This window comes from Pinus tabuliformis, chromosome 2_1 (assembly GCF_031772625.1).
Source record: "Pinus tabuliformis cultivar Carrire ecotype Pingquan chromosome 2_1, CPIR1, whole genome shotgun sequence".
Classification (NCBI taxonomy): Eukaryota; Viridiplantae; Streptophyta; class Pinopsida; order Pinales; family Pinaceae; genus Pinus; species Pinus tabuliformis.
The window spans coordinates 94,276,918-94,289,596 of NC_142299.1; the positions used below are offsets into that span (position 1 = coordinate 94,276,918).

The 12,679-nt window shown below is 40.3% G+C and overlaps 1 protein-coding gene across 1 annotated transcript in view; it reads right to left on the minus strand.

The window, feature by feature from the left end:
- Positions 1 to 1,032: 1,032 nt before the first annotated feature.
- The window catches only part of LOC149198947 (ankyrin repeat domain-containing protein 2A-like), a 286,873-nt gene continuing 275,226 nt past the window's right edge, over positions 1,033 to 12,679 (minus strand). The window contains exons 7-8 of the mRNA XM_089402233.1: positions 1,512 to 1,651; positions 1,033 to 1,373 (exon numbers count right to left, since the gene is read on the minus strand). Of these exons, the coding sequence (XP_089258359.1) occupies positions 1,274 to 1,373; positions 1,512 to 1,651 (240 nt within the window). The 3' untranslated portion in view covers positions 1,033 to 1,273. The remainder of the gene's footprint in view (positions 1,374 to 1,511; positions 1,652 to 12,679) is intronic.

Sequence of the window (12,679 nt, forward strand, 5' to 3'; positions counted from 1 at the left end):
CTAGACACCTTTACAGAATCATGTCATAAATAAAAACAAACATGTGAGCATTAAACGTTTTAATGCAAAAATATCTTAGTAGTTCAGCCTTAACACTGCAATTTTAGAATTTTAAATTTGCATTTATCCATCTATATATGTTTCACCATTCTAATTTCAATCATATTTATTCCTATTGACTTAAACTACTACTGCTATTATTTTATTAGTTTTGCCCCTCGGTCCCTCTCCTATTTACAATCTTCCAACCAACTACAATCAAGTTAAATCTTGATATTGAACTCCGACATACGTAGAACAGTCAGACAACCAATCACTCACAGAATACATATTGCTGATACATTAGTTTGGTTGTGTAGAGTTGGGGGTTTTGTGTTCTCTGTTAACTTTTCGAAAACCAGTTAATCTCTGATCAACAGAGGAAAAGATCCCATCCGTTGATTGCAAATTACCTCTCAAGTTGCTGGCTTTTCAAATCCAATATTTTATTGCATTTTCTAAATATGTAGGCATTACAAAATAATTAGCACTTCACTAACTATAAAAACCTAAGGGCTTAAAGGACCCTGACAGTTGTCATTTAAGATTTGATAGCTAAATAATACTCTATTTATATTTAAAATTTCATTTATAAACAAAAATAGCCATTAGATGCATATCTGTTTTCAGCTCAAGAGCATCTATACATGTTTGAAAAACATGAGTCTTGCAGCCTATTTTATTTCAACGTAACCATGCAAGGAAAAACCCAGAGATATCGCCACTGTCGATGGGTGGAAACCAGGATAAACTGCCAGCATACAAAACAATACACCCAACCAGGCAGGAACATCAAGTTTTAACATATCACATATAGTAGGCCTGGGGACATGAATCTTGCAGTCTACAGAAGGAACCAATTAATTACTTCTCTCCATTATCTTACCTTAGAGATGGAAAAATAGTTTTTCGATTACAGGGACGGATAAATTATACATTAAAAATAAAGGAATACACAATATATATCCGTACTTTTTATGTGAAACAATAAGGTAAATGAAATGATATCTCAAGAAACTCAAGATTGAAGCTTCATTCACAGAATCACAAATGAATATCTACAATAAAATATCTGGATTTTTTAGACACGTTATTTTGTCTCCATGCACATATACAGTTTGTACAAAACGAATTTTCAACCAGACTAATGCTAATAGTTTTCTATAAATGCTACTTAAAGGTAACCTAAATTATCATCATGATGTTGAAAACTCGAAAGCCCAACATAGTCAGCCTACAAGAATGCATCCTTCTCCAGCAGCTTCAACACCTCCTTCTGCTCATTTAGTTTGGCAACATCTATGGGCGTCTTTCCATCCAAGTTTTGCAGAGTCCTGCACGTAATATTACAATATAAAGCATGAGATGATCCAAGACTGTAACACCATGTGGAGGTGACTTCTCCAGAGAGAACAGATTAAAAGATGCACACAAAACAAAAAAGTAACCAATTCCAAGGAATTTAAACATACACAGCAGCACCATATTTTAACAATAGTCCTACACACTCCTCACGTCCATAGCCAGCTGCATAATGGAGGGCTGTGTTCTTGTTCTTGTCCAGTGCATCAACTACCACTCCTGCTTCGAGAAGTACTTCAGCACATTTCACCTAAAAGAAAAATGGCAAATGGGAAAAATTCAATAGATTAGAAAAACCTTTAAATGCAACCTCCGCTAGATATGACACAAAGGAGTAGACAGTCATTGTTTCCTCCTCCTCAAGCAATTGAAAAACTACAACGAGTCTGCATAGCAATATTACCTGACGCAACTCAAGAATCACCAAATTCTGAAAATGATAAATATTTTCACTTTTACAGTATTACGATAGTGATTTACCCTCTAGGAAAACGACATGTGCAAAATTATGTCACTTTAACTCTAATGGACTGGTTAGATCTGAACATGCATATATCATCATACAAAATGCATAAACTTTAAAGCAGTATCATATACATTTAAATATTATATAGTCAAATAATTGCCCCAGGCCAGATAAAGGTCCAAGCAGCAGGAACCACCCTGGCGTGTTGTCAACACATCTTTCTTTCTATTTGGCTACCTAGCCAGGCTCAGTTAGAAGACCAAAAAATTCTTGACATTTAATCGGACAAGTATGCTGTTGAGCATGGGTTCCCTTGGTCTCATGAGATGTTTGCATTTTGCCGGAGGGTAGATTGGGATTGATTGATGTGGCTTCTTCAAGCCAAAATCCAACCACAAATATGCTAAGTCACCTGACACAGGGACACAGGACACGACGAACACGGGGATTCAAGTGTCGGATATGGACATGTTGACCCCCCGGCACAAGACACGTTCGGATACGTTATATATTATTTTATTAAAATATATATATATATATATATTAAAAATTAGATATTTCTTACACAAATTCTCATTCATGATACAAATAACATTATGCATACAAATACAATTGTGACATAAATGATAAATCATAATACATATTCAATTCATCAATGATCCAATAGGAGAAAGACAAGATAGTAAGATAAAGATATTGTAGTTTTCTCATTAAGTCATCAAAATCAAAATGTGTTACATAGGTAGTGCAATGCCAATGGCAAATAGAAATAGCACATACAAAAAACTACAAGTATACAAGCCTCAAGGCAGTAGGTAGCTCATGAGTCATCAATCCTCATCATCATGGTCACCACTGCTCTCCTTTGTTGCATCCTCCTCCCCTGTATCCAAAGTCATCTGTGGAGGATGACCCCTCTACAGTGTCACTATCATCAAATGTGACATGCTTTGGCACTAGATCATTAAGATCCAAGTTGGCCAATGCCAACCCAACACTGCTATCCAGACCCATATCATCAGGAAAGACATCGCACATCTTTGTCTTTCGCTTCAACCAATCATCCCTTTGCATGTAAATAAGACAAAGGTTGGTGTGCACATACACCATTCTCTCTGCCCTAAACTGCTCAAGTCTACTCTTCTTGACATTATAAAAATTCTCATATGTGCTCCACTTCCTCTGGCAACAAGAGGATGAAGTCACCTAAGAGAAGAGCCTCATGGCTAACTGCTGTAGAGGAGGGCTTGATGCCCCATAATTTGCCCACCAAGAGTAGGGCTTCTTAGCCACCTTGTCTCTAATCAGATCATATCCTACAAATTGACCAATGCTAGTGGAAATCTCTGCAAAGACATCCTCCACCTCATCAAGGGATGCTCTATCATGAAAAACTTGTCTGAATGCATCTTTCCTCCCCTGTGAGATTTCACCATCCATGTGACGAGGGAATCTACGAGAAGGTCCACCATTCAGCCACTCATGGTTGTAGTATTTTGAGTTCAATGAGTAAGCCAAACAATGTAAAGGTGTTCAATTCTTGTCCCATTTGTTGACAAGAATATCTTGTATGGTGGTGAAAAAGGTCTTTGATGATGTCTCATATTCGAGGCACTCACTTTGTAAAATAATGCTCCTCACAAACTCAATCATGGAATCCCATCCCTCATAAACCCCTCCTAGGATGGGTTGGTCTATATCTGCAAATCGAAGCAAAGAAATAATAGGGTCCATGATCTAAATAAGTAGATCTACCCTCTCCCACCAAGCATCATCTAACACTATGTCCTTCACTCTTTTAAAGGATACTTGATCTGTCTTTCTCCAAAAAGACCAAAACTCTGAAATAACCATGGCCCCAAGAGCATGGCCCCAAGAGCGATCTTGACCTCCCTCAACCTCTTCAACATGATGAATGAAGAGGCAAACCGTGTATCCTTAATATTCAACAATGATAGATTGGTGTACTCCTTGTAGATAGTGAGGGCATTTGTATGATTTTGTACAAAGTTGCGGATATGTCATGCATCCTCAATAATGCTTCCAAGCCAAAGCACATCAAAAGCAATAGATTTAAGTGATAAGTTCAATGAATGGACAATGCAAGGTGTCCAAAACACTTGTGGATATTTAGCTTCCAAAATCATGCCAGCAGCCTTGCAAACAACTGCATAATCTGTAATGATTTGCACACAAGAATCAACACCTACATCTTTAATAACTTTAATAAACAACTCACCCATATATTGTGCATCCTTGTATTGTCCAAGTGCATCCATTGATTTCAAGAAAACTGGACCATTCAAGGAAGAAGTCACCTCAGAGAAGAGCCTCATGGCTAATTGTTGTAGAGGAGGGCTTGATGCCCCATGATTTGCCCACCAAGAATAGGGCTTCTTAGCCACCCTGTCTCTAATCAAATCATATCCTACAAATCGACCAATGCCAGTGGAAAACTCTGCAAAGGCATCCTCCACCTCATCAAGGGATGCTCTATCATGAAAAACCCGCCTGAATGCATCTTTCCTCCCTTGTGAGATTTCACTATCCATCTGACGAGAGAATCTGCGGGAAGGTCCAACATTCAGCCACTCATGGTTGTAGTATTTTGGGTTCAATGAGTGAGCCAAACAATGTAAAGTTGTGCAATTCTTGTCCCATTTGCTGACAAGAATATCTTGTATGGTGGTGAAGAAGCTCTTTGATGATGTCTCATATTCGGGCCATTCACTCTGTAAAATAATGCTCCTCACAGACTCAATCATGGAATCCCATCCCTCATAAACCTCTCCTAGGATGGGTTGGTCTGTATCTGCAAATCGAAGCAAAGAAATGATAGGGTCCATGATCTAAATAAGTAGATCTACCCTCTCCCACCAAGCATCATCTAACATTGTGTCTTTCACTCTTTTAGAGGCTACTTGATCTGTCTTTCTCCAAAAAGACCAAAACTCTGAAATAACCATGGCCCCAAGAGCGGTCTTGACCTCCCTCAACCTCTTCAACATGATGAATGAAGAGGCAAACCGTGTATCCACAATATTCAACAATAATAGATTGGTGTACTCCTTGTAGATAGGGAGGGCATTTGTCTAATTTTGTACAAAGTTGCAGATATGTCATGCATACTCAATAATGCTTCCAAGCCAAAGCACATCAAAAGCAATAGATTTAAGTGCTAAGTTCAATGAATGGACAATGCAAAGTGTCCAAAACACTTGTAGATATTTAGCTTCTAAAATCATGCCAGCAGCCTTGATAAACAACTCACCCATTTATTGTGCATCCTTGTATTGTCCAAGTGCATCCACTAATTTCAAGAAAACTAGACCATTCAAGGAAGACACCATGAAGTTGATGAGTGGGTGTTGTGCTGGATCTGTCCATCCATCAGAAACAATGCTAACCCTAGATGTTGGTCATAATGATTTAATAGGCTCAAGCATTTTTTCCACCTCTTTCTTTGCCTTCGCCAACAATGTGGTTCTAAGCTTCTCTGACCCAAGAGGCACATACCCTGATAGAGCCCCTTGAGTTAGAGTTCGGCACATCTCAATAAATAGAGGTGAGTGTGCAACATTAAACGATATGAAATTTTGATAGAAAAATAAGGCAATGGTAAGATCAAGCTCTTCCCTTCTCTCTTTCTAAAAAACCTTGTCCATTGGACCAAGTGAAGTTGTCTTTCTTTTTGTTGTTTGTCCCCCACCAAAACTCTCAAATGGGAATTTGTTGTTGTTTTACCTCAAGAATGGAAGGGGGTCATCATTCTTGATTTTTTTAGATTTTGCAACCACATTTGCCATACCGACATTAGACTCTCTTTCCATTTCTTTCTTCTTTGGTAAAGGCACCTTTGTACAAGTTGCAATTCCACAACTTGGTAAAGCCAACAAATGAGCTTTCACACGGAAATATGTGCTTGTGAAAGTAGTGTTGCAATAGCTGCATTTCCAACTCACATTGTCTCCTCCCTTCACCTTGTTGCTTGGCCCTTGCTCTCTTGTGACATATTTCCACAAAAGATATTTGTTATCTTGAGGAGGATGTCTTCCCTCAACATTTGATGTTGTTGTTGCAGCCACACCTGCAATAGAGTGAACACTTGTAGCAGACCCTGATGAAATTGGGAGAGGAGGGGCATCTCCAATGGCAACATTCTTCCCCTTCCTTTGCCCCTTCCCTGCTGCCCTTGACTGAGCCATGAATGTTGTAAAAAAATAAACAAAAAATGCACAAATTTATAAAAGAAATGCACATGCAAATTGTTGTAATAAAAAAGCAAAAAAATAGAGAGAAGATGCACTTACCTCTTGCTTGAATCTGATTGAAAATGCTCCCACACCCTTTTCTCTTTGCTCCCAAACACCCACAGCGAACAAAAGAAGTGAATGTGAAAAAAAGAATGGGCAAAACTGCCTTTGAACGCCATGCGGAATGCCCAAATTCGGGATTCGTGTCCCAGACCCGATCGGACATGACCGGACACATTCGGAAGGACATGAATCAGACCGAATCATGTCTAATTCACCCGATTCGGGCACAGTGGCAAAGGGGGGCGAATCTGTTTTCATAGCAAATATGCATTGTGAGCTATTTGGAGGGCTCAGCTCACTGCCAGGCGCTATTGAGGTAAAGGATATTGCAGACACGACATGTTCATAGGATGTTCATAGGTCCAAGACTTATTTTTGTGAGCAAGTGGACCACTTAGAATTTGTGGCTAATTATGTGAACTGGAATTACTATGGTAGTAGATGCAGTTGGGACCTAGCTTTCTGCTCAATTGGAGTTGGAAGGTTCAAGGCCAATGTGTTGCCAAAATCCCTAAGTATCAACCTCACAGAATAAGCAGGAAGGGCATCTACCATTGGAAGGACATGTGGGATGTCGATGCCAGATTATCTGTTCAGTACATTCAAAGGTTTATCCCCATGGAAGATTCGTTTAAGATCAATAATCAAATGCAAGGCCCAGTTTGGAGGGCTTAGAGTTGTACTTTTGGTAAACCAATACAAACTATCACACAGAAAGTATATCCCTTGCTCCATCAAAAGCTTCCTTTGGCTCCAACTTTGAAAGGTAGGTGGGACTTTTCAAATCAAGTGAGCAGATACAAAAGTTCCATTTTTGGTCTTTTCACTTACAAATTTATGATTTTTTGCTTGGTTGGTCACTTATTAAGGACTGCTAACAAAGGCTCATCTAGCAAAAAAGTGGTTTTACAGATGATCAGTGTTTGATTCAGGCCAAAACAGTGTCTTAAGCACATCTTCTGGGATGTCAAATAGCCAGACGCTGTTGGCAGTAGGTTTAGGCACAGCATCCTTCTATCTTCCATGGTACTATCCAACAAAGGCTGCACTTTTGGGTGAGTCTATGCAGTTAATTATGTCAGTTTTTAGTTTTTACAAGTCTTTGGAATTGTCTCAGAATAACTGCTTTGTTTTCTATTTAGAATCCAAGGTGTAAGTGAATTTTTGACAATAAAGCCAGCTCTATTTTGTTGATGTTTTTGCAGTTTGCAGCATCGGGCAGACATTCTTCCACAAGGTCGTGCTGATTTGAGTAGGGGAGGATGATGTTGAATTTCCACGACCCTGGTGTTTAGGATAGAATCTTAAAATCTCTGACGCTACCAAACCAAGAATCTCAACAAAGCTACTTTGCACAGCGGAATATTAATAGCAGTAAATCACATATGCACAAATATAGACAACTTTTTACAAAATATTGTACAAATATGTCCAACAACCCGATCTTCATTATATTACACCAACTGAATAATACAATTGTCTAGGGCTCTCGTACAAGGGATAGTGGCCCTCAAATATTCACGAGTACAAGAATACAAGATACACTGACAATCTCGCTCCAATCACAGTGTCTATGTCATATCTCGTCCTGCTGGTCCTTTGCTTCTGATCTGCTCTCTAGCTGCCACTTAGTCCATCAAGAAACAACACATAGAGACTCTAGGAGGGCTGCCACCTATCACTGTTGCAAGTCACTTTTGCTTCAATGAACATGGCCCCATCAATTTGCTCCTCTAGGCTGGCCAACACCTGAGCTCCAATCTGCGAATCTAGTAGCTTCCTACGTCCATCAAAGAGCTACACATTAGGCTCAATCCTTCACCCAATGCACAGTTGTCAAAGTCCTTCTTATTAAGTTAATTTAGGGCTCCTTTGGGCTACCAACATGCTGCCCTCCATTAGTCCAATGGCACCCAATCCAATCACTGTAGAATCTGCTCCTAGTTAGGGCTTCTAATCACCCAAGACAACCCTGACACATGGCTTCCAAACACTGCAACAAACTGCCCAAACACTAGGACAACCTACCTACCATCAAATCAATAAATACTTCATCAATATATACCTTGTTTGTAGTTTTGTTCACCGTTGTTTAGTTCTGCTCTTGGTTAGGGCTTATAACCCACTGCTACAACCCTCTTTCCCTCCACCAGAACCACCTCATTAGTTGCGACCTTGCTTCTACTCCTGAACGCTACTCACAAAAAGAGTTCCCAGCCCTTTCTAGGCCTCATGACACCCTTCTCCTGCACTATTTCAGGCTCGGTCCTCTTCTATCACAAGGTATAGGTTGTGTCCTCCTTGTATGCTGCTCCAAACAGCCTTCGAGCCACCTGTAACAAACCAAACCTCTGTGATGTACAAAAACAGACCTCTTGCACTCAAAACCACACCCAAAACAGTCCTCAAACTCTCCCCTGCAATGCGGCCTCCCTCCTGCAATAATTCGGACCTGTAGTGAGACCCAGACATCCCTAGAATGGCTCCTCTCTCCCACATCAAGGTCTTCTATTCATGCCGCTGTCTCAAAGATGTATATGATGAGACTTGATGCTCTTGGATGATCAAATGACTTCACATCACCTTCTATTTATATCCAAAAGAAGGGCTCCACGAAATTTTGAAGAGACATGTCTTTTGGACAAGTTTACCTTAAGACTACATGACTTGACTGTCCAAAAACCCAACGTTATCTTCAAAAATTCATATCTCATCAAGGACATCTCAGATTTTGATGATTATTGAAGCATTGGATTTTCCTCGCCATCCACTATCATCTCCATCCATCACATGTCCAAAATGCTCCATGGTTTTGCCCAAACATCGATGGGTACAAAACCCCAACCTTCAGTTTCAAGCCCACAAATGACTTTTGTGGTGCTCCAACCCCAAAACCTTGAACCTTAGGGCTTGGAGTACCTCTCAAGCTATCAAAAATCAACAAATCATACATGGGGCCATGCCGATTTGGCTAAGAGTGAATGGCCTTGGGAAGTCTTTCTCTCATTAGACCTGGCGTCTAGCTCAGGGAGATTGGCCCATAGTACTCACATTGTCTGCTCTGGGTTGAAGTGATCTATTTTTTATAGGGCGGGTTTGATTTGTTTATTTAATGGGGATTTTCACCCACTAGTGGAATAAACAATTTTAGTATAATGTTGAGTTGTAATGTGGGCTCAACAAGTGAAGGGGTTCCCTGTGATGAAGAGCTTCTTGATGGGTCTCTACACAGCATTAGAGCTGTATATAAAGACATGCATGTGAAGAGACACTACATCAACATAGCAAGCTCATTCATATCTTTTCTAGTGGAGGAGAAATTTCAGCCAAGGATAAATTTGTTGTCTAGGGTTTGTCCCTACATCAGTTTGACCTAGCTCAATAGCACATGTGAGGGTTTGACCAAGCTTGACCAGTGCTTTTGACCAATCTCTATGTTCGAATTTTGGGTAGCTCGGAAGGTATTTCGGAGAGGAAAAACCCACCAAAAAGAAGTTTGTTGGGCAATTTACACAAAGTTGAGGTTTTAGACCCAAAGTAGTGGGTTTAGGACCAAAATAAAATAATTGTTTATTCTCATGGGGGTTGAGAGGCTAAAACCCTAACTCTAGAGGTTTCCTAAATGACCCAATAGAAAAAAATGATATATAGAGGAGAGCCAAGGAGAGGCTCATGGTGTGCAAGAGAGATGTGACCTCTCTTGTGCAAGGAGTGCCCTAGGAGAGCCGAGTTCTGCTCATGGAGGTCGAGCACCCTTGGGAGAAGATGCAACACTTGTTCTGAGAGGGTCGAGTCAAAGATTAGCTGAAATGTAAGAACACCGAATTTTTTGAAGGCTAGAGATCAGGACGAGTTACGTTTAGGGCCTAATCTAGGCCAACGTAGAAGATCCATCCTACTTCTGAAGTTTCGAAGGAAGTCGTTGTGAATCTCGAATTTTGATGATTATCGAAGCGTTGGATTCTCCTCACCATCCTCTATCATCTCCATACATCATGTGTCCAAAATGCTCCATGGTTTTGGCCCAAACATCGACGGGTACAAAACCCCAACCTTCAGTTTCAAGCCCACTAATGACTTTTGTGGTGCTCCAACCCCAAACCTTGAACCTTAGGGCTTGGAGTACCTCCCAAGCTATCAAAAATCAACAAATCATACATGGGGCCATGCCGATTTGGCTAAGAGTAAATGGCCTTGGGAAGTCTTTCTCTCATTACACCTGGCATCTAGCTTATTAGGGAGATTGGCCCATAGTACTCACATTGTCTGCTCTGGGTTGAAGTGATCTGTTTTATATAGGGCGGGTTTGATTTGTTTATTTAATGGGGATTTTCAACCACCAGTCGAATAAACAATTTTAGTCTAATGTTGAGTTGTAATGTGGACACGACAAGTGAAGGGGTTTCCTTTGATGAAGAGATTCTTAATAAGTCTCTACACAACATTAGAGCTCTATATAAAGACATGCATGTGAAGAGACACTACATCAACATTGCAAGCTAATTCATATCTTTTCTAGTGGAGGAGAAATTTCAGCCAAAGATAAATTTGTTGTCTAGGGTTTATCCCTACATCATTTTGACCTAGCTGAGCCGCACGTGTGAGGGTTTGACCAAGCTTGACCAGTCCTTTTGACTAATTTGTATGTTAGAATTTTGGGTAGCTCGGAAGTTATTTTGGAGAGGAAAAACCCACCAAAAAGAAGTTTGTTGGGCGATTTACTCAAAGTTGGGGTTTCGGACCCAAAGTAGTGGGTTTAGGACCAAAAGAAAATAATTGTTTATTCTCATGGGGGTTGAGAGACTAAAACCCTAACTCTAGAGGTTTCATAAATGACCCAAAAGAAAAAATGATATATAGAGGAGAGCCAAGGAGAGGCTCATGGTGTGCAAGAGATATGTGACCTCTCTTGTGCAAGGAGTGGCCTAGGAGGGCCGCATTCTGCTCATGGAGGCCGAGCACCCTTGAGACAAGATGCAACGCTTTTTCTGAGAGGGTTGAGTCAAAGATTAGCTGAAATGCAAGAGGGTCAAATTTTTGAAGGCTAGAGATCAGGACGAGTTATGTTTAGGGCCTAATCTAGGCCAATGTAGAAGATCCAACTTACTGCTAAAGTTTTGAAGGAAATCATTCTGAACATAAGTGGAGAACCAAGGGTTGGTTGGAATGGCACCAACGAGTGAGAATAGAACTACCACATAGCAATTTATCCTTGTGTGAATATTGAACCAAAGAAGAGAAGTCACAATAAGTAGAGCATAATTTGGGAGGTCTATTATGCGCTTGAGAAGAAGTCAAGTCTGCCCCAAGAGCCAAGTCAAATTACTTATATGTGTGCTAGAAGAAGAGAGACACTGCCAAGTGTTATGTTTGTTGTGTGATTCTCCTGGCCGAGTTTGTTTTTTTGTTTGTAAAGGAGTGGGTTGAAGCCCTAAAAGAGGTCTAACAACCTTAAGCATACCTATTGTAGGAGGCCAAAAGGTTTCTAGTTTTATGCAGCAGGTCTACGAGGATGTCATAGCCCTAGAGCAGGCTGAAAGAGGCCTCATCTTAGCAAACAATCAAGGCCGAAGAGATCTAGGTGTTGAACAGATAATTATTATGAGGCCACAGCTTGTCTAAGACTAGGTCGAAGGCTTAGAACAATGTCGAGAGGCCTTAGAAGCCCTACGAAAATGGCAGAGGTGTCTCAACCAGAAGAAAGAGGTTTGCGTCGGTGATATTTTGAGAAGGAAGAAGGTTTGTTGAGCATAGATTGTGAACTCTGTTCAAAAATGGAATTGTGAGCAGTGTGCTTCAAGGGCGAAAATGCAGTGAAGTTGAAGGACACTTACTGTGAGTAGTTGACGTATTTGAGGGTTGATATGCAATGTACGTAATGTGAAAATTCGGTGATCCTGAATCCTACTGTAGTAACTGATAATATTTCTTCTATTTGTTAAATTACTTGAACAAATTATTTGCAGTTTTCTACGACAAACATCAAAATACATACATTGCAGTCTTCACAAATAAAATTTTGCGGAAAGTAAATACAAGGAAAATACTAGCACATATATAACCACAGTGACAATTATTTTTGGAAAATTGTCCCCGGAAAAACCCAATGTGGGAAAACCGGTGCAGCAAATGAGGGTTTCTTTTATTAATCTTCAGCAATAATTTTTGTACAAGACAAAATAGAGGAAGAATCATTGAGAGAATTTCACTAGAGATTTTCTCACAATCCACGGTGTTTTCCGACTCTAAAGAGAACCTCCTGCCTCTTTCGCTAGCACTTCTACGTCACCCTCTATGCAGTGACAACATAGGCCCTGCATCAACCCTTTTGCGTCCTAGCTCTGGGTCTCTTCTCTGTGCTGCCTTCTCCAGGTTTGTCCCGCACTCTCTAACTATGTTGATGCCCTCTCTCCCCCACCTGCAACTCACTCTCTGATTCAATTTTCACTTTTCGAACTTCAACCAGTGAGAAAATCGATCTACTTGAACAACTGAG